This window comes from Gambusia affinis, linkage group LG03 (assembly GCF_019740435.1).
Source record: "Gambusia affinis linkage group LG03, SWU_Gaff_1.0, whole genome shotgun sequence".
Classification (NCBI taxonomy): domain Eukaryota; kingdom Metazoa; phylum Chordata; class Actinopteri; order Cyprinodontiformes; family Poeciliidae; genus Gambusia; species Gambusia affinis.
Genome location: NC_057870.1, coordinates 14,297,269 through 14,318,870, shown reverse-complemented (window position 1 = coordinate 14,318,870; position 21,602 = coordinate 14,297,269). Strand labels below are relative to the sequence as shown.

Genomic DNA, 21,602 nt, shown 5'->3' with positions numbered 1-21,602 from the left:
TTTGGCTTGCATCAATATGCAGAAAAGACTGCATGTTAATTGATGATTAGGGCTGGAGGTCAGAGGTCAGCCTGAGCAAGTAATGAGGAGCAGGGATTCCCCCTCCACCAGTCAGTGGTCCGGCCAAACTTACTGAAACAATCAGGATCCTGAATTAGTTTGTGCACCTGAGGGAAATGATTATCGATTTGTGCATATGGGGATATATCTTCTTATAGATATCCAAAGCTGTTGGTATTTTGAAATAGTTACTGACATCGTAAACAGGTAAAGGCTGGGGCATTTGAGGTATCGTAGAAAAGTTAGGATTCAATAATATCGCTACTCCACTCCTAATTATTCTATCTATGTACAGTCACTTGATTCTTTACATTATTTATGGCACTGCAATGGGAAGTTAAAATTAAAGCTAAATATTATCTTTTGTTTTCAGCAAGGAAAACACAGTCTTGACAGTAAGAAATAACAAACAGCCTTCACACATTTTGTAAAGCAGAAAACTATGATGCACTTTCCTGACACACACAAGAAAAACATTGAACAGAAACACAATCTATGACTGATATATAGTATTTTACTGCAGAGTTTGACTGATGCTGTTTTAAACTGAAGGTGGATTGTTTTCTCAACAAAACAAAACAAAACAAAAAAAAATTATATGTGGAATCATGGATGTGTGGGTGCTAATAGGCAACCTAGGAACCAGGATTGAGATTTACTGAGGGTGAAGGTGGTGACGTTTTTTTTTCTTTAAGCATCAAAAGCAGTTTTTGTTTTTTAGTGTTTGAAGTTCAGCTTGTGTCACAAATCCTCCTTTATTACGGTGATAAATTACAGGCAATCCAAACTTGTCACAGATCGCTTCTAAATGTCTGAGCATAAGATGTGAGTTTATTTCTCGCCAAGCTACTGCCTGTCAGACAACATTTTTCTTGCATTCCTCCTCCTCACCGGTAGAAATAGGCTTATAAATCATCGTCTGCTGAAATCAAATAGGAGCAGCAGATTTTTTTCTATCATTTCTTTTATATTTGGTGACCATTGTGTGAAGCACTGATGTTCCCATTTCAGTGTCCCATCCATAACATCTTCACTCTTGACAACTTTTGGCTTCTTACCTTCATTTTCAATTATTTCTTCACTCTGAATTACACACAACTGAAAACGAACAGTTGTAAAATTTATTATACGTGCCCTTCAGGCAAAAGGAAGCCAGACATTATCTAATGGATTGAGTGGGCTATGTGTTTATAATTCCTGTTAGCTGTCATAGTTAATATCTGAAAAGTTGGCTGTGTGTCCTCACACCTCGTACAGTGGAGGAAAGAAAGAAGTGTGTGTTTTTACATTCTCTTGTTGGAATCTAGATTTTCCTTTCATCTTGTTCTAAAAGAGGTTACATTAAGCAGCGATGTCCCTGCCCTTCCGTGCTTTACTCCTCAAGATAAAAAAAGCAAAGTCAAAGACAGGGATCAAATGAGCCGTCAGTACTCAACCATCTGTGAGGTGCAGGAGAGCTTGTCCTTATAGATAAGCTGAAATTCAGATGTGTGTGGAGTGTTTTGGAAAAGTTTTTTTTTCTGTAACATGAAGTCTCCCATGAAGGGAGAGGTCATCATAGCACCAAGTATTCAAATTTGCATTACATATAGCTTATGCACACTTTAGGTTGGAGACTACATTTTTGCAGAGTGAAGAAATGGTATTTTGCATGACTCTCTGACATCATGCCAAAAATGGAGATTACAGCTCCTTGGTTTAGCTCAGCTCCGGCCTCCTAGCTGCTCCCGTACGCTGAGATTTTCTCCCTTTCTCACTTCGTCTCAGCCCCCACTCACCCCCCCATCTGCAGCTTTTGTGAGATGTCCGGCGTTACAGCAGTGTCAGCATTCTTGTCCTTGTGGCACAGTATCCAGACGTTCCCCGGTCTTTCTTGGATGGACGCCCTGTGTCTGTGTGAAGGAGGTGGAATGTTTCTTTGTGCGCAGCGCTAGGAGAAAGCAATAAAATGGAGAGAAATACGAGGCCCCAAGTGAGTGAAATGAAAGCACTCGATCTTAGGAAGGGACGGAGGCCTGCGGGTTCTGCCTATACTTGACCTTCCAGCACACACTATGCTCTCTAAATAACTGTCAAGACCGACTGGCTATACTTTAGCCTCGGAAAAAAAACAAAAAAAAACAACTTCAATTTGCTGACTGAAACATAGAAAGAGATCACGTGAAGTCAGTGTTGTAAAACATTTAGTATAGGGCCCAAAGCCACACAGTTCACTCATACATTTCATTGTAGCCCTTCTCATTTTGGACTTTAGCTGCTGTTTTAGGCGCTGGCAGCAGATTTATTTGTACCCAGTGGCTTTGGGCTTGTGGCAAGACTCAGGTATTTCTCTTGAGGTGTCATGCACACAAACATACACAAGTCCCATAAAGGGAAATAATGCCATTTAGCAATTGTATATCAGTTTTACTAGCTAATGCATTGCTGTGTCTTACCATGGGGAATAATCTTAACAGTTATAAAAATATGGTAAATTTTGCAGACAAGGACAACTGGGACAGTTTCTGTTGCCTTGCAACAAGAAGGTCCTTGTTTCAGATCTTTAATTTACCACTAGGTGTGTGTGTTTGCATTTATGGTTGTCCTTTGTGCCTCTCTGTTGCCCTGTGATGGTCTGGTTATAGTCCAGGTTTCACCCTGCTGTCATCCAGTGATTGGTGGAAATATCCCACAGTCCATCCCCTCTGTCGTCCAGCCTTTCATGCTACATTCCCACTTTTTTCAGATTTTTTTATTTCTCTGACTGTACATATGCATGGGTTTAGGTGAGTAGTTATTTTCTTGAAGCCATTTTCTGACTTTTAGTAATGAACACACATAGATGACATCTTTGTCAAAGGCTCACAGCTTATCAAAAGTTTTCTGTTCAGCTATTGAATTGAAAAAGGGAAACTCGTGGCTTTACTATACTGTGGTATATTTGATCATGGATTTCTGTAATGTTTAACGACAAATGTGTAACCAACATTTGAATTTTTTTAGAATCTCAAAAAAGATTGAGAGCAGTGCTCTCGAACTGCCTTTCTCCTGCAACTTTTAGATGTGTCCCTTGTCCTACACACTTGAGTTCAATGGCAAAACTGCCTTTCTAGCATGCAGTTTAGCTCTACAGAGCTCTGCTAATGAAGCAGTAATGGAGCCAGGTCTGCTGAAGCAGAGAATTGTCTAAGAGTTTCAGGGCATTGAGGACTGAAGTTTGAGACCACTGCCTTACTCTGACTTTACAGTTGACCTTGTACAAGGCAAATAGGCCATAAAAGGCCACTGCTGAAGAAACTGACATTAATGAAAAGTTGAATAAAAGAAAAACTTGACAGAAAGAGTTCAAAAGCAACAGGCACAACATTAACAGCCTTGAAAGGAAAGTAATTTTATAGATAGTTTTTGGGGTGCCTATTATGGGAAAAATAATATTTTCTTTATGTAAAATTTTATATAACTAAATAAATGTTATCAAGGAAAACAAAGCCAAACATCTCCAGTGATTAAAAATTTTACTTATCCTGGGTTAGAAAAGTTATTTCCACCTGTTAAAAACAGCAGAGAAGTGCGCATGGTATCAGTCAGAAGTGGCTCGGATAAAGAAACATTTTGTCAGCTGAACAGTGATGTGACACGTCTGAGATCTCCTGCTGAATTAATTAAACTGAAAATCTCAACTCTGGGTTGTAGCAAAAAAAAAAAAAAAGAAAAAAAAAAGAGAGAACATATTGTTTCCTCAATTTTCTGCAGAAGTGACTCTTAGATTTTTTAATTCCTTGCAAATTGGCCATAATTGGTTCGTATTGTGATTGCTATCAGACCTGCTTTTACAGGCTGCACACAGCTGCTCATGTCGCTATGATTGTAGAGATGAAGAGGCCATCACGCACATGCGTGAGTGTGCTGCAGGCGTAATAAGCAGGACATCTGTGAATAAGTGCAGAGGCACGTTTTTGACTTCATCGCCATTCAGAGAGGCTTAGCGTGATTAGAGCAGTGTGATCCTCTGAAGAGTTAATGATGAGAGAAGCAGTAGCTCCACAGAGGCCAATCACGCCGCAGCATCCAACTGCGCGCAGAGGCTTATCTTGCTCGATGCGTTGTGTGTCCGTCTGACCAAGGATGTGCAGCTGTGTGTGCACAGCCAGCTTGTTAATGCGTGGGAACATATATGATGGGATTTCAGCCATCATTTCTCACATGATAATGCTTATTATTCACTGTACGCCATTCAAACATGCATGATTTCTCAGTCTGGGTGTTTGGCATTTGGGGGGTTTTATGGGTATGCAAAGCAGAATCCATAATCATATAGCTTCATTATGCCGTTGTCAGACCAATCCAGCATCGAGCACAGGAGGGACTCTTGGTTCCTCTGGGTCTCGTTCAGGGCTGCCCACCACACCAAATATGGCCTCTGGCGTTTTCCCCCTTCTTCACTCTCCGTGGAACTGAGTGACAGGCTTAATGACGCTGTCGAGGTTGCAGCATGTCTTCAACTCATTTTCGGATGTGATTGAAGTACGCAGTGGGTAGCTTTTCATCAGTGTTGAGCAGACAAAAGGGACCTTTTTATTGTTGTCTCTGTATGTGTGTTCAGTTTGGGTGTTTGCACATCTCTGCCTGCAGCCAAGAACAGATGCACAGGAGAAAAATTACTCCATGCTTGTTATTAGGGTTGAGCGAGAATCTCCCAGAGATGATAAGTTTTGCAAGGACGTGTCTCATGAGTGCAATCTGCGTCTTTATTGCAAGCCACAAATACAGACCTTGTGCTTTGTCAGACAAAATGAACAGTACACAATTAACATTTTATGTTTGGGTCAGTGGGTCATTAAACCAGGTTGCTTGTGTTTAGTTCCCAGAATGTACAAGATGTTCAACAGACACAAACTTAAACTAAATATAATTTGTTCCAGCCCAATATTGAATAAATTAATGATAGATTCCAAAAGCTCTGAAGTAGCCATCTTTACGAAAGGGGCCTGGAAAGTCTGTTCCAACTATTGAGGGACAACAATTCTCACCTTCTCTGGGACAGTTTACCACAAAATATTGGGAAGGTATTTCTGATTACTGAAGAATCCAAATACAAGAAGAACAGTTTTGCTTTTGTTTTGGTCTTGGAAGAGCAGTCCAGATTTTTCCCCCCATGGAAATGCTGAGGGAGTGAAGGGTGTGTGGTTGTTCAGTCCACATGTGCTCTGGGGATTTGGAGAAAGCTTATGGCCGTGTCCCCCGAGGCATTTTCTGGGGGTTTTGGGGTACAGCAGGAGAATAGGGTGCCAGAGATGGTTTTACTCAAACAGACATAGTGAAACTTGTGTTCACATTCTCTGCACGGGTTGAGTTATGGAAAGTAGGGCATCTGGTTTGGGGACCATGGTGCTTCATTTTTGCTTTTTGCAAATAACATATTTATGTTGGCTTCTTAAGCCATGACCTTCAGCAGGCAGTTAAGCAGTTTGCAGCTATTGTGTTAAGCATCCAGTATGAGCCTCACCTCCTTTATGTCTGAGTAAATGGTTTCCAGTGAAAAGAGGAATTTTTCCCCCTGAGTTTGGGGTCAGTCTCTGACTCCAAACCCAACTAGGGCTTTGGGGTCCTCTGGACTAGATAAAGCACTATACAAGTACAATCCTTTTACCATTTTTAGTGCAGGAGATAATTAGAGGGATTGGAGTCTCATCTACAGTAGTACAGGAGCTGCTTTTTGGTGCATCATGATGAAGGAACAGCTGAGCCAAGTGTAAACCTCTTGATTTATTGATCTGTCAATGTTTTCCCTCTCATGTACAGTCAGAACACATGGATTCTGATTAAAAAATCCCCCATAGGACCTGCATAAAAGCCAGTGAAATTATCTGGTGATCTCTGGTCTCCTGCTTTTATATAACATCCTAATCTTCTAAGAAATTACAGTTTGTGTTCTCATTAAATGTAAACAGAAAATCACCATAATTAACCAAAATAAGGTCTCGAAAACGACAGTCTGTGTATTTTACTTAGCGAATTGAAATAGTTGAATAAATGAATATTTATTTATTTCATATGGCTGCTTTAGGCTGGATTTAAGAATTAATTGCATGAAACTTTAACATTAAAAGTAAAACTTAAGCTAGCATAAATGTAATGACACCCTTACTCCCCACCACCCAACTTTGTCATTTTAACAAACTAGAGCCACATATGAATATTGGATTTGTGGTACTCTTTACTGTCAGCAAGCAGTGGGGCCTTCATCCCCACAGCTTCAGCCCTAATTTTAATGCCCTTTAGAGATACACAGTTGCATTCATAGCAAAACAGACTATAAAGACATATGTGTGCACACCATGGATGAGGGTGAGGAACTGGGCCCAGGTAAGGGCATTGTCATTTTTTGTTTCTGCCTGTGTGTGTGTGCTGGGTAAATAACGCAGGGACCCATTGTGGGGCGGAAGGTAACTGCCCTTGGTTTGGTGTTAGTTGTGTTGGGGTTTGGACCATCTATGCATATGATTGGTTCCCAGTTGGAAGCTTTTGACCTTCTGGGAGCTCCTTGGGGCTAGCTCGCTAGGTGTGAAGGTGCTGTGCCCTCCTTCCCTTAGTCTGTCTGTGTTCCACAGGTGAACAGGTGCCTGCCTGGTGGGTTAGGGACTTTTCTACTGTTTTGCTACCTAGGTGTGGGCAGGCTCCGGGGCGCTAGGGTAACCAGGTTCTATGCTTGGCCTGTGGCAGGTATGGGATGTGGGTTGCTGCTTACCTTTATATCTATACGCGCACACACACACACATACACACACACAGGCAGTTCCACAAGCTCAGACTTTTATGCCAACTATATGACTTCTCTATTTTAATGCCAGACACAGTCTTGACTTAATAAAGTCAATAAAGCGTTCATGATTTCATATTAAGATATCCTTTTTGTACAGCAAAACTTTCCTGGCAAATGTAGGCAACCAGTTTCTCAAGACAGCATGGCTGACATGCCAAAATGGAACAAATAAAAAGAATGGATCCATTGTTGCTTCTTCTCTGCAGTTTGATGTAACCAAATAAATAGACTAAATAAACCTCTTTGTTTGGAGCCACCCTGGTGTTTTATAGTCATTCTTTGAGTTAGTCAAGTTAAAATATAATTCCATTGGTGCAAATGTTACTGTTCTGAGTCAGTTGGGTATTGTGCGAGAGTCAAAGTCCCCTTCTTCACCTATTCCCCCCCCCACTCCCACTCCCTCCAAGCGTCTTTTAGTTTCAGCTTGTCACCAGAGGGGAAACTTCAGCGAGGCCAAGTATTCCTCCTACGCTGGCATATTCCCCTCTGTTACATTGCGTGACCTGAACACAACAAGCATTCCAGCAAAATCAGGCCTTAAAATTCCAACTACGTCCCTGCAGAGTTTTTGGTAAACATTTTTTTTCTCCCCACTATGCGTCTCTTTCCAGCTCTCTCTTCATTTCACTGAACTCCCCTTCTCCTTAAAAATTCCTCCAACCTATCTGTCTTCATTAAGATTGGTTTTCCCTTGTTACCCCCCACCCTGCTTCTGGTTATGTAGCAAAGGAAGAGGTGTTCTTACTTCTTCTTTGTTGTTTGTTTGTTTGTATGGAGGATGGGTTGGAGATGCAGAAATTGGCTCATAGCAAAAGCACGGCTCTGGTGGCACGATTGAGATGCCAACTTAATTTGTGGCTGAAGGCCCGTAACAAAAGCCAATCACTCGTCCACCTTCGCCGCTATTCTGCCAGAGGCGAGAGATACAATCAGGGCCCCTGCTAGCAACTATTTACCCTCTCTGTCAATCAGAGTCTTGAGACATGTGCTCACAGCTGGAGGCATTACTGGCAGGTGGCCTTGGATTTCTCCCTGACAGCAGGCCTTCAAAGGGAACAATTATTTCCAGATCATTTCTTCCTCCAACATCAGAACCACAGGCCGGCATGTCCTTGCGATCATCTTCTTTGCTGTCTATTTGTTTTGTAAAGGTCTGTAATACCTGGAAATCTGTTGCATTAATAGATCTTTGTTGTGTTGTCTTGGGAAATTTTTGATTTAGAGAAACTAATTAGGTTATTTGGCATTTGGCCCCTCTGCCTCAGCAGACGAAGAAACTCTGTTACTCACGGAGACAGATGTGTGTCACAGGAGGATGAGAGGAATGTTCCTGGGATTTTTTTCTATCTTGTTGCACACAGAGAGCTTAGCATTGTCTTAAATGTGTGTTTCTGAGGGACGTACTGTGTTCGCTCATGGTATTTGAGGATGTGTGTTTATGTGTCCATAAAGTGTTTTTAAATGTTTTTTTACAGGCCACTGCTAAAATCTTCCCGCTAGTCTTTATCAGGCAAAGCAGCTCTGTCCACCTGCAGCTAAATCGTACTGTAAAGCCCATCAGCGCCAACCGCATGGGGTTGGTGAAAGAGCTACAGTCTACGGAGCAGTAAGGTGTGTTGGAAGAAAAAAGCTCCTGTGTTCTGATCCCACTAAGAGCTGGTGCTGTGTTGTGCAGGCCACCCAGGCTCAAGCAGCTTCCCTCACCAGGCTTGTAATTACATTTTGGGAATAGAGGCACAAAGGGAGGTAGGCTGTTATGGTGGACTGGAGGTAGAACAGGGCCCTTTTACTCTCTCAGCTGTGTGTCATCTCTGATTTATTTGCACCACACTGCTGAGCATAATGACGAGACTCATCTTTAAGGTGTGATGTAGCTAGCTAAATTAACTTACAGGTTGTTTTAATGCGCCCAAGGTTTTCAGCAGCTGTCAGTATGTCTTTTTCAAGATGGGAATTTAATTTAGGAAAATGCTGAACTGGAGATACCAAAGCTCAGGTATCCCATGTTTCCCAATAAGAGGTACAGACGTGGACCTGAGTGATGTGACTTTGAATTATGTAATACTCGAGTCACACACTTGACTTGAAAAAAAAAAAACACAAAAGACTTTTGACTTGTACTTTGGACTTAGACATCAATAAGTTGTGACTTTACTTGGAATTGAGTTGTTTGACTTGATCTCTAACACTAAAGAAAATATGCATTACAATGGAACCTTGCCTGGGGCACAATGTCGCTCGCTGCACACCTTTGGTCATCTGGCAATATATGTTTCTGCTTTTGCCACAACATTCACACTCCATCTACTGTTTTGTTTACCTGCTCTTTTTTGCATTGTACAGAGTTAGCAGTATGACTCAGCGCAATGACATTAATGTACTTCATCCTTTATTTTGTTTGACTTCTTGTTAAACAAAATAACAAATGAATTTCGTCTTCATTCTCAGATTTTTATTCTATTTTTTTACTTAGTATGGCCCTAATAGGGGGTGGTTTTTGTTACACGTTGTAAAATTTAATAACTATTGTCTGAATTTCTTTCCTCCACACCCACAAATATATGAGGTGACATTACACTGACGCACAAAGAAGCTGGAACAGCCTATTAGTCTTACTACTGTCAGTATTGTGATAAAACATTTATAGAAAACCCACATTCAGTAGCTCAGCACAAGAGGCCCATGTGAAGATAGATGTGAATATTCAAAAGCTGGACATGGAAGTGGTGTCGTTTGGCTTGGCAACTCCTACGGATGCACCTGGTACACACAGTGCAGCAATAACACAGATTGTGAGCTAAGTTTAGTCAGGAATGTTGAGGCCTTGTTCTCCATTATTTATTTATAGCTACATCTATAATATTTTAAGTTGAAATGGGACATTTCTTCTGACAGGTAATGATGTTCGCAGGAACTAAAAAGGAGAAGGGGCAATTATCTTTAAACTTAAAGATGAGTTTAAGATGAGCTGCAGTGCATCTTGAATGATGAGTTTAAGCATCTCATACAACTAATTTGTTTGTTTTAGGTCTTGTTGTTCTGTTTTTTTTTTTGTTTGTTTGTTTTATTTTGACATGAGGAGTTGGTATTTGACGGGGGAGATTAAAAAACAGTTAGAGACAAGACCATGACATACAAGACAGGGTTATGGTAAGAGCTCAAACCTGTGACATCTGCTAATAAAGGGTAAAAACCATCTGCGTTGTTCATTTGTCATGCAAGAAATGACATCTGCAAACCTCAAAGCTTACTAGCTGGTAAAGTCTAGCTTCCAGCTTTTTATTTGCTTGGCTGAGCATTTAGTGTACAGTTGGTTTCTCAGATTGTATCTCTGAACAGCAGCTGCTTTCTGGTGCAGGAAACAGGTGTTATGAAAGGAGTGTTAAAAGCTGAAAAGCTTTGTCTTCCAGCGTGTGTAATGTCTTTCATGCAGTCACTCAATCCTCTAATCAGCATGAGTTTAAGCATCTTTATAGAAATTGGATGAAACATTTTCTCACGCAAAGCACAACAGCTGTCTTGGATTTCTACAAAGCTTAATTTAACCCATAAAGCAATACTCCAACAAGAAAGTTCTCCGTTCTGGAACATCAGCAATTTCATTATGTTACACAGTAATGCTTTTTTCACTGCCTTTGACTTGAGAAGGCCTGGAAAGGTGGGAGTTTTTGGGTTTTTTTTGTCAGCATATTTTGATTGACTTTGGGAAGATAAAACAGAATGCATGCATGCATAATTGTAGGAAAGTAGGAGTTCAATAAGACATCTTCCCTTTGCGCCTCTGGGTTATGGAAAACTACAGCTTTCTTAGAAATAAATATTAAACTTCAGATGATAATGTTAGAAAACTACAGTGCCTTCTGTGAAGGCCTTAGCGGTATGTTAGAAAACACCAATGAACAAATAGGATCACGTAGAACAAGGAACACAGTGGACAGGCCAGGGATAAGGATGTAAAGTTTAATGCAGGGTTAGCTATAAACATCTCATCAAGAGCTGGTCGAAGCTTAATTTAAAAGAAAAAAACCCTAATCATCTCAACCAACAAGTTGCTTCACAAGATTAAAAAAGCATTACATATAAAATGGTGAAATACAATCAAGTATGAAATGGAGAAGTTGAAATGAAACATATAGACCGCTTAACAAGCAGACGACCCTACATAAAAGAAAAAAAAAATCCAGATAGAATCAAACTGAACTTAAAAAGCCAACATTTGTCTTATTCAAGAGGAATTTAGTTTATCCAGGCTCTGCAGTGCATTCATCAGACAACAAACTGTTTCAAAGTCTAGTCGCCATCACTGCAAAAGCCAGAATCTCTCTATTCTTTAATTTGAACCTAGGCTGCACAAAAAGCATCAGGACAGATCATCTTAGTGGTCTTTTTGGGTTAACTGCTCAAGCAATTTGGTTAAACAAATGGCTGCTAGACTTATTTAAGACCTTAGAAGTAAAAGTATTTTAAAATCAATACAAAATACAAACAGGCAAATTAGACATAGCAGGAGTGATGTGATCATGCCTTCAGATGCATGCTGGAAAACACGCTGCACCAGTTCAGTTCAACTGCAACCAACAAAGAGATGTAAAGATTATTGCAGTATAGCCCAATCTAGAAAGCATGAAGAGGTTTTTCAAGGTCTTATGATTGAAGAACTGAAGAAAAGGTTTTGCTTTACCAACGTGTGGCTCTTAACCTAAACTGACAGGCGGGGCAAAGAAGGCATTATTCAGAGAAACAGCCATCAGGCCCTTAACTCGTTACTCTGGAGGAGCTGCAGCTGTCAGAAGGACGGGACGGTTAGATTTGAACTGTTTGCATGTTGTGGTTAAAAAAGTCTTAAAGTCAACCGTTTGACCAACAAGCAAACAGTATAGGTGGAAAAAAATTACACTACGTCACCTTCAACACTCATAACTGTGAGAGATTGTGGTTGCAGCATCATATTGTGGGGAAGCATTGCATTTCAGCAAGGACAGGTCAGAGTTAATAGGAAGATGGAGGTAAACACAAGGCAATACTTGAGGAAAACTTGAGGCTGAAAAAGAATTGAAACTGGGGACAAAGGTTTACATTGCAGCAGGAAAACTATACTAGACACACACACTGCTTATCAATGCAGGGTCATAGGGCGGACATCGTGGGCATGCTGCCAGTCCATTACAGTGCAACGCAGAGACATCACTCAATTTAGTGGAACCCAGCAAGCTAACATTCATGTTTTTGGACTTTAGCAGAAAGCTGGAGTACCTGGAGAGTCTCCCGTGCCTGCACTGGGAGAATGTTCAAACTCAGTGCAGAAAATCCCAGCCAAAAACTTTAAAAAACAAAACAGGACTTTACCACTGAAAGGCAACAGTGCCTTCACTTCTTAGGTTCAGCAGGGAAGCTTAATCACATTATCAACACTTGTATTTTAAATTTGACAAAAATACTAAAAGTTGATTTTAAAAATCTGATTTTATCATTCGCTTCTTCATATCCCCGCTACATCCCCACATCATTCCGAAAAAGTGAAAAAAAAAAAAATCAATTTTCCTTTCATTTCACAGAAATCTGGTGTGGTCTAAACCCATTAGGCACGAGTGGCTGGAGGAGGGGCCGCCAGGGGCCCTGTCACCTTTCTTGGAGAAAACCGTGACGCGCGGAGAGCCAGGACACTTGGTTGTCACTCTTCATTTCATTCATTGTGTCGGGCTGCTCCAAGCAACAACTCTGGCCAGCTCATATCGATCCAGGTCCTCAGACCTTAACTTGTGTGTTCTTTAATCTCTCCTCCCCTCCCCTCTTTTGTGTACCATTAAAAAGATGGAACTCTGTCTGCCAGGCCTGATTTGTCCAGCTGTACGCCCTGACAGGTACTCTGCCTTCCACCCTTCAGCTTGCAGAGCGCCTCTTAATAACCTCGGATGGTTGCGTCCTTGGATTGACTGCTGGGTGCCCTGCTGAACAGTCTCTGATGGACATACTGGCCTAAGAGCTTGCACTATATTTGGCAGTCTGTCCTCAAACCCAGCAGGAAGCAATGATAACAGCTAATTAGCTTTTAATGGAAGCTCTTTAAAAATGATCATTGGTCATTCCATTTATCTCCGTTGCATCTCTGCGTTGCACCTTTATTAGCTGAGTTGTGTCATTATGCTAAAGAAGGAGGTATCCTCTTCACCCCTCGCCTGAGGCTTTGCAAAGTGGCAAATGTTGATGTACGCCTCGCTCCCACATCTCAAATGACTTTGAAACACCACTGTGATTTCCCTTTCTGTCACACCAAAGTCTCTCCAGAATTGATTCCTTACACCAGCAGGCATCGCACGGTTATTTTTTATTTTTTCATTCCTGTGGAGATTTGACTTTAGTAAAGAAACAAACAGCAGCGCCGTATATAACCCTTTGAGGCCCTGCTCTGATTTGGAGTGCATTAAGATTCATTCACAGTGCCACACATCCCCTGCGTGCTACCTCTTCAATTTCCTGCTCGCACAGACCTTAGATTCACGTGTTTATATCAGATGGGAGCAGAGCTGTTTTTGCATTTGAACAATGCTGGCATCCTGTCACAGGGGACGGCCACTCCAAGACAGGCGCTACAGGGAAGCCCGGTCGCTCCGCCTTGCTCCCCTTTGCTTTCCTGTCTTACCATTAGGCCAGATCTGTAAACAGTGTTTGCAGGAGAGAGAGGCAGCTTGAAATATCAAACCCCCACAGCCACGTAAAGGGAACAGTCAAATTTTCCACTAATGCCAGAGGAGACTGTCAGGTTACATTTTTCTCTCAGCCTCTGGTGTGTCTTCCCCTCTCCCTTGTTGCTTGTTTACAGCCAACTCAGAATATATGCTCAACAAAACAACACAGGCACACAATTATTGCTGGACGATGTATGTCCTTTGTGCACGAATGCAAGAAGTAAAAAGAAGCTATGGTCACGTGGGCACAATCCAGGGAATATATGTGGTATAATTTTGTGTTTCTATGAACGGATCTTTACCTCTATGGATTCTGTTGCTCTGACATAATGAGGAAAAAAATCCACTATTTGTTTATTGTGACAGCATACCAGGAAATAACTACTTTTTCACATGCAAAAGAAGCAACTATTTGGTTATTTAAATGCCTTAATTTGATGCATCAAGAATATTATATTACATTATGTGTGTATTTTGTGAGTGTCAGTCCTGTGTGGATGTGACCTAAAGCGCATCACCGTTAATCGATCAAACCAGACGCAGGGATTGGTCAAAGAATGTATGTGCATGGAAATTGTTTTATTTATGCTTTGAGTGAAAAAAAACACTTGAAAACTGCTATTCCGAATTGTGAAAACGTGAAAGGTGTAGAATTTAAGTCAAGTTGGACAATTCAATTCGGTTTATTTACATAGCGCCAATTCACAACAAATGTCGACAAAATTTACCACGGAAGAGTGAAGTAAAACAATCATGGAGGAAGCGGGGAGTTCTGTGTTGTCGAGCTCCTGTAATTCTTCCTTGTTGACTTTCCTTTTTCTCATTGTTCAAAAAGACTCTCAGCTTTAACTCACTTGCCGCATAGCTAAATAAAGATTTGCTGCAAGGCGCGTATAGTAAAGGGTAGGGCTAAAGTAACATTAGGCATAAAAAATGTATTATTAAATGGCTAGAAAAAAAAAATAGTAGTACATTTTCATTCATTTTCTGTTACTAAATGCAGATAAGAGTACTTAAGAAGCCCTGATTAGAGAAATTTGGTTATGTTTGGGGGTCGAGGGCTTCATGGTTGTGTAGGCAAATCCACGTTATGCCTTCTGGAGCGATAAAATTACAGCTGTGTGAGCATGTGAGGGTCCATGTTTGCCTGCGAGTGTGCGTGGAGGAGAGCAGTCAGGCGCAGCTGTACCTGCCCTCGCTTGGCAGAGCACAGCCTTTGCCAGCTTAAAAAGCAGAAGGTTTTGATATGGCAGAGAAGCAGTCATTTGGCTGATCTAATGGTGGCTCCCCTGGGGTCCGTATCTCTTTGCAAACACAGAGCCGGGGACAGCGAATGGAGTATAGACCCATAAAACCACAGGAATATTTTGTCAAATCTCGTCCCCCGCCCCCAGCCTCTCTGCTGATATTACCAGCATATCTCCTGTAAATTCCCCCTCTTTTCCTCTCATTTATTCAGACATTATTTGCACACACACTCACCGGAGAGCGTCTTTTTCTATGAGATCATCACTGGCCTGTTCTGTTTTACTTGATTGCAGCTCAGATGCCTCCTTTTTTTTTGTTTTTGTCAATGTGCGTTGCTGCAGGTGAATGCAGATCTAAAGAAAATGTTCACCTTAGGGATGTCTTCAATATTCTCCTCTCTCATCTTTCAAAGACAATTCCTCCCAAAGCCTTTCATGCTCCCCCCTCGCCTCCCGCGCCGCTCCACCCTCACATCCTTTTCATTTTAAAGTGGGACTCGGTTCCCTGCCAGCTTGTCCCCGAGCCCAGCTTGTTAAGAGAGACACTGGTGCATGGTCTTCCTCACCTTCCCACTCCAGTTCCTTTTAATTAGACCTCTGTTCTTTTGTGCATGTGTTTACAATAGGGTATATTAGCGTGTGTGTGTGTGAACTGTAAGAGTAGCTGTTGACATCACAGTGGCTTTGTTTGTTGTTCTCTTGGTAAACCAAAGCATTTGGTAAACCAGACCAGTCTCTAAAACTTAAATTAAGAATAAATTAAGTCAGGCCATTATATCTTGTTTTATTATGTTTTTTAAAAAATAAATGAAGCTTCCTTGCTTCTGTTTTTCTTTGTTTTGGAGATGTATGCTGATTTTATTTCACCTTTGTTAAGGTAGAGGATTTCTGGCTTTCAGCGGGAAATTTCAGAAAGAACCTTTGCATGTGAACTTAGTGTAACCTTGAAACTTTTGAATGGACATGTCCAACTGTTCAATGTTTCACTTGATGAAAAACTACGAGTCATAAGTGAAACTAGTACATCAATATTAATGAACTATTTACTTAAAACAAGCTGCTGAAAAGTTACTTGTAAGTTAGTTGTCTTGTTTCAAGGGTATTAAGATATTTGCACAAGAAACTAGACCAAACATACTTGATCAGATTTTGTGTATTTGCAGTGCAAGTGATGGAGTGTGCAGCCAGATCTTGGAAAATTGTTTTTTGTTTAAAGTTAAACAAAACTTTGAAGCAAAGGTTTGTGCTCTTAAAACAACATTAAATATGCTTTCTGTGGATTTTAACACAAGCCTTTCTTGTTTGCGTCTGGTGGCAGAAACTTCTGGTTAGGCTCTAAAAACATTCAAATTCTTTACATTGAATTCACCAAATGTTGCATGAAGATGTTTCTGAACACTGTAAATATGTTTAAAATGTGATCTGAAATGAAAAACTAACCTGTATACTTATTAATACATTGCAGATTTTGTTTTAGAATGGCAATTAAATTTTGATAGACAACTTTAAAAGTTGCATGTTGTTTCTCTTGCCAGCATGATTTTTCTCTATTACCTTCTATGTAGGAAGAGGTTATTTCTTGATCTTTCAAACTTTTCACTCCTGGGTCTTTGCATCCCTACTGCTCCTGTTGATTGCATGGGGAACTGTAATACGCCCGGCTGAAGGCTTAACATCCATATTGGTGGAGCGAACAGAGAGGTTGTTGTCACCTTTGTGGTAATAGAATCAAACCTGCTGTCTGTCTCCTCTTTACAAGAGAGAGCAGCTCTTCTCCTCTTTCATATAATCCCATTAACAGCACTTTGCACAAATAAGGTCTGCCCTGATTTTACCTGCAGCCTGCTGTTTGGACAGAGGGCAGGCTGCAGGGATTTTAACACCATGATCTCCCAACCCTATCTGCAAGGTGTCTCTTTCACCCTCTTTCTGATTTCTGGCAGAAATATGGGGTTATCATTCATTTTCATCAATGAAGTGATAGAATATTTTTGCTTTGGATTGCAAAAATATTCCAGCCCCTCCAAGTTTGTTGCATCTTTAATGATACAAACAGAAACTTTACTGTATTGTACTTGAATTTTATTTGCTAACAAATAAAACAAATCCATAATTGTAGGGTGGAATTGAAATGACACATGGTTTTTGAAGTATTTTACAAATTTACAAAGTGCAGTTTGCATTTGCATTAAAACTGCTGCAACTTATTCCCCGTGACCCACAGTTTAGTGCAGCTAGATGCTTACAGAAGCCCAAAAATGTCCCATTTCCAGTTTGGCAAAAGCCATTTGGAAGATATAAATTAATATTTTATTCTAGATTGAAAATTCTTTGCTGATTAAAGCTAGAACTATGCTTCTCTTCAGTAGGAAAGGCATGCATCTATGAAAAAGCCTTACAGAGGCCTTTCCCAATAAATTTAAGTTTGTGGTTGTAATGTGACAAAAATGACAAAAAAACCTCCAAAAAACATAATTGTCTTTAATTGGGCTTTTAAAAAAAAACTTGGTCTAACTTAAAATTTTACAATGTCTTAAGGTTTGACTTTTAAACTTTTGTGATACTTGTTAAGCTTTACTGGCAGTTTATTCAGTCATAACTTTTTCATATCAAATTTGTTTAAAGGAATGAACGACCTTCTAGCCAGTAATCCTGTCAAAGCAGTCGGTGCTTGTTTGTACACCTGGCGATATTTGTGTTTGCTTGCTTTCGCTGATTCAAAGGGAGGCTCCACACCCATGTTTTGAGCTTTCTTCAAAGCAGACTGCCTTACAAGTGCAACCATGATCCAACCACTAAGATCTCATGGCAGCCGGGGTTGTCCCCGTAGCCTGAGCCAGGCTCTGATGATAGCCTTGGCTGTTTGGAGTTCGTCTGACCTCAAAGGTCCAAAGTGAAATAAGGAGGATTTTCAAAGACGTAGTCACACAGCTGTGAGGTTTAACCACAGACAGCAGTAAAGCTGTGGGCACCACTCTGTTCCAGGATGAGAAAAAGAAACACCCACAGAGCTCAGAGCCATAAATTCACACTGAACCATCAAATTTGGCCACCAGAGAAAACTCTGCTGCAGGTTATGAGGATCTAATCATCAGAGGTTAAGTTTGTTTTACCTCTAGAGGTATGGGTTAAAAACACCTAACTTAGGCGTACTTGCAAAAGTATTCATTGTAATACATTGCAACTACAAACTTCAATGTATTTCGATAAGATTTCACATGGCAGATCTGCGCACACAGTAATTATGATGTGAATACATGGTTTTCATCATCCCTTACGAAGCAGAAAAAGCGTCACCCTGATACGCAACGTCCACCAGACACAAGGCTTCATCGTTTGGTACCACATAGTATCCAACCAGGGGATCTAGATAAAAAATATCTGCCACATTTTTTTCACTCTTATTTGTAAAAAAACATTAAAACCATGTGTCGTTCTATTTCACATAAATCTCCTACTTTGTAGGAGTTTTTCATAACTTTTGTGTTGGTTCATCATAACCCCACCCCCAGAAAAAAAAGACATTGAAAATTGTGGTTACAAAGTAACAAAAAGGCATAAAGTCCAATAATATTTATGCAGTTCTCTGTAACAGTCCTCAGCGAGGGACAAGATGACTAATGACACAGAAGCCGAGCATTTCTGAATCTGCTGCCTCCCTCGTTGTCTGAAAGTTTGCCTTTCATTTCTGTTAGCTTTGCTACAGAACATGTTAGCTGATTAGAGCCAGTGGTCTATCAACTGTTTATAGTGGACAGCGGTAGGATTAATCAAATCCCCACACATCCGGAGGAAGGCTGGACTCTGTAAACACAATCAGAACTGACTCTGTAAAGGAGAAGTGCGAATGGGTGGGTATATGATTATGTGTGCGAAGACCGGGAGGAGGAGGTCAGAGCAGAGACGGAGGAGCGATAAGTGCAGGAAAGAAACTGAATGAAATTAGAAATGGGTCTGATTTGAAATAGGTCAAATCAGGGATTGTGTGGAGTTATTTTTTCTCCAGGCAAAAATGTTGCTTTGTGTTGGGGCAGACAGACACAGATGGTCTCAGTCTACCTTCCTGGAGCCCAAACACAGTCCCTCCTCTGTTACTGGAACGGCTGGCTCCTCATTATCTGCCTATCTCGGCTCCCATCTGAGGAGAAAATGCAGCGTTGCACTATCACTTTAGAGGGACACTGATCACAAGAGCAACTCATCTCCACTGAAGTAGATTGCATGGCTGCCCCTCCCCCCATTTTTCGCATCCCCACCTTCGTCTCCTGCTGTGCTCGGCTGAAGTCGGACAGAGATGAGGAATCTTCTGTTTTCAGCTAAGAAAAGTGGAAGTTTGAGCCAGAGAGATGGAGCGAAGCTTCAAAAGGCACATGTAATTGAGCAGCTCTAGATAGGCTATCTAGGAACATGAAACAGCAACAGTTGTGACGGAGGGTAATTGCCTCCCCGGGCTCGTATAATGCCTTGTCGAGTCTTTAAACTTGAGCAGACTGCTGGAAGTTCTTATGTCAGCAGGTAATTGGTTCCAGCATCAGCAGCTATGTGGAATGAAGGAAAGATTGGATTTTGTATATTTGTGCATTTGGAAAAAAAAGGTTGCCAAAAAAGATCCTCAGAAAAGAGAATGTCTTTAAAAGGGCTTGTAGGAGAGTCCAAACTAGAGGTGCTCCGATCGATATTTTGTGGTCAATTGCCAATCTCCAGTTTTATTGGTACAGTATAAAAAGCTATTAAAACATCGATTTTGAACAATCATGTCAAAACAGATATCTTGAAAGTCCAATAAGTGGTCTTTTAAATGTCCTGTTTATGTATGTAAGAAAAAAGTAAATAGTTACAGCATTTTAAAATCAGAAATTTAAAATCAGTTTACATTAAAACAGCAAAAGCTGTAACTCAAAAACAGTAGAAGACAATTTTTCGGATATAGACAAGAATCATTCAGGAAATGTTCTTAGATTAATAAAGTTAGTACAACATAAAATGATATCCAGTTATCTTGTTTTAAGATAACTGGATATCTTAAAACAAGACTCAAACTTTACTACCAAATGTGGTAAAGTTTGAGTCTTCTCCCTGTAACAGCTTCCACGCATGTTGTGCATGAGATTCTACATGCCTGTGGATTGCTCAGTGTTTGGAGAAAAAAAAATGCTACATATACATAGCATCCAAATAACGCTGATTAATAGCAAGAAACCAAATTCCGTTCTGATCTCTAACTTTGTTTTGTGAAAAATCAATTCAATCTGCTCCCTTTGCTGTCTAATGTGAGTATCGCTGGGAAGTTTTAAACTGATTGGCTTTGAATGGTGTTTCAGGAACATTTTATGCCTGCAGAAATGTATCCCTCGCTGTTGCTGACTTTAGAGTTTTCAGAGTCCTAAGCTATGCTAGAAGAGCACTAATATGGCCTTAACTGTCAGGATGGTGGTTCACCTCGTCGTTGGCCTCTTTCCAAACCCCTTCCTGGCTGGAGATTGCAAAGTGGGACATCGGAAAGGATATGCTTTATTATCTGCCTCCTGCATGATTAATTGAACATCTGTTCACTTCATGACAACCGACCCCAATTCCCCACTGTTTATCCTCTGTATATACAGTTAATAAGCCTGCAGTGAAAGTGTCACATAAGAGGTCAAGACTTCATTTTTGGCAGCCATCTATATCTCACGGCTGCAATGTCAGCTTTTAGTTCTAGTTTGACGGTTTGCCTTTTCACTGAGGAACCCTGGTGGAGAGAGTTAAAGTCTGAGTGCATGAATCCTGATGATCTTTGGGGGTTTTTTCTACTAGAGAGGTCTTGTCACCAGTTGGCTGGCCCCCCACAGATGTGGTGTGAAGCTGAAACCTCCCTCCTCTCCCTCCTGATTAACAGAGTCTTTGTTCCGTTGGTGGTGGCACGCCATGAGGCATAATTGCAGTGGGCAAACTGGCAGCTTTAAAGAAAGCCTGCCGCTGTGCTGATCTGCATCACACTTTACCCCCCTCCTCTCTCAGCATAGGAGAAATCAAATCAGGTTTTGTTTGTTGCTTGGTCTCTGAGCATTAGGCCTCTTTTAAGATTCAGGTATTGCGATTTCTTTCTTTTTTTTTTCAGCTCGATCCATTTACAATTTGCTAGATAAAGGGATGTTTTAGTGCTGGTGAGAAATTTGTGAAGCAGAGCCAGAAAATAATTTTCTCTTAACGAAGTATTGGTATAATTAATTAAAGTTTTTTATTTTTCGTGTGCCTACAGCATCAAACATTTCTGACTCACAGATTCTTATCTGTCTTTTTCCAGGCTGCTTCGATGGCGCTGAGCAGCTTGGGTCATGTATATACCGCCATAGGGGACTATCCGAACGCCCTCGCCAGCCACAAGCAGTGCGTCCTGCTGGCCAAGCAGTCCAAGGATCAGCTGTCTGAGGCTCGTGAGCTGGGAAACATGGGAGCCGTCTACATCGCCATGGGAGACTTTGATAATGCTGTTCAATGTCATGAGCAACATTTGGGCATCGCTAAGGCCCTGGAAAATAAAAGAGAAGAGGCCCGAGCTTACAGCAACCTTGGTAGTGCCTACCACTACCATCGTAACTTCGACAAGGCCATGTCCTACCACACCCATGTCCTGGAGCTTGCGCAGGAGCTGGAGGAAAAGTCCATCGAGATGAGGGCGTATGCAGGGCTGGGTCACGCTGCCCGCTGTATGCAAGACTTGGAGAGAGCCAAGCAGTACCATGAACAGCAGCTGTCAATCGCTGAAGGACTGAAGGATAGGGCTGCAGAAGGAAGGGCGTCCTCCAACTTGGGTATGTATGTCAA

At 41.1% G+C, this 21,602-nt stretch overlaps 1 protein-coding gene across 5 annotated transcripts in view; it reads left to right on the top strand.

The window, feature by feature from the left end:
* LOC122827864 (tetratricopeptide repeat protein 28-like) overlaps positions 1-21,602 on the top strand; it is a 234,225-nt gene that overhangs the window by 161,672 nt on the left and 50,951 nt on the right. For all 5 annotated transcript variants that reach the window (XM_044110943.1, XM_044110942.1, XM_044110941.1 and 2 more), the window contains one exon: positions 21,082-21,589. In XM_044110943.1, coding sequence (XP_043966878.1) covers positions 21,082-21,589 — 508 coding nt within the window. The remainder of the gene's footprint in view (positions 1-21,081; positions 21,590-21,602) is intronic.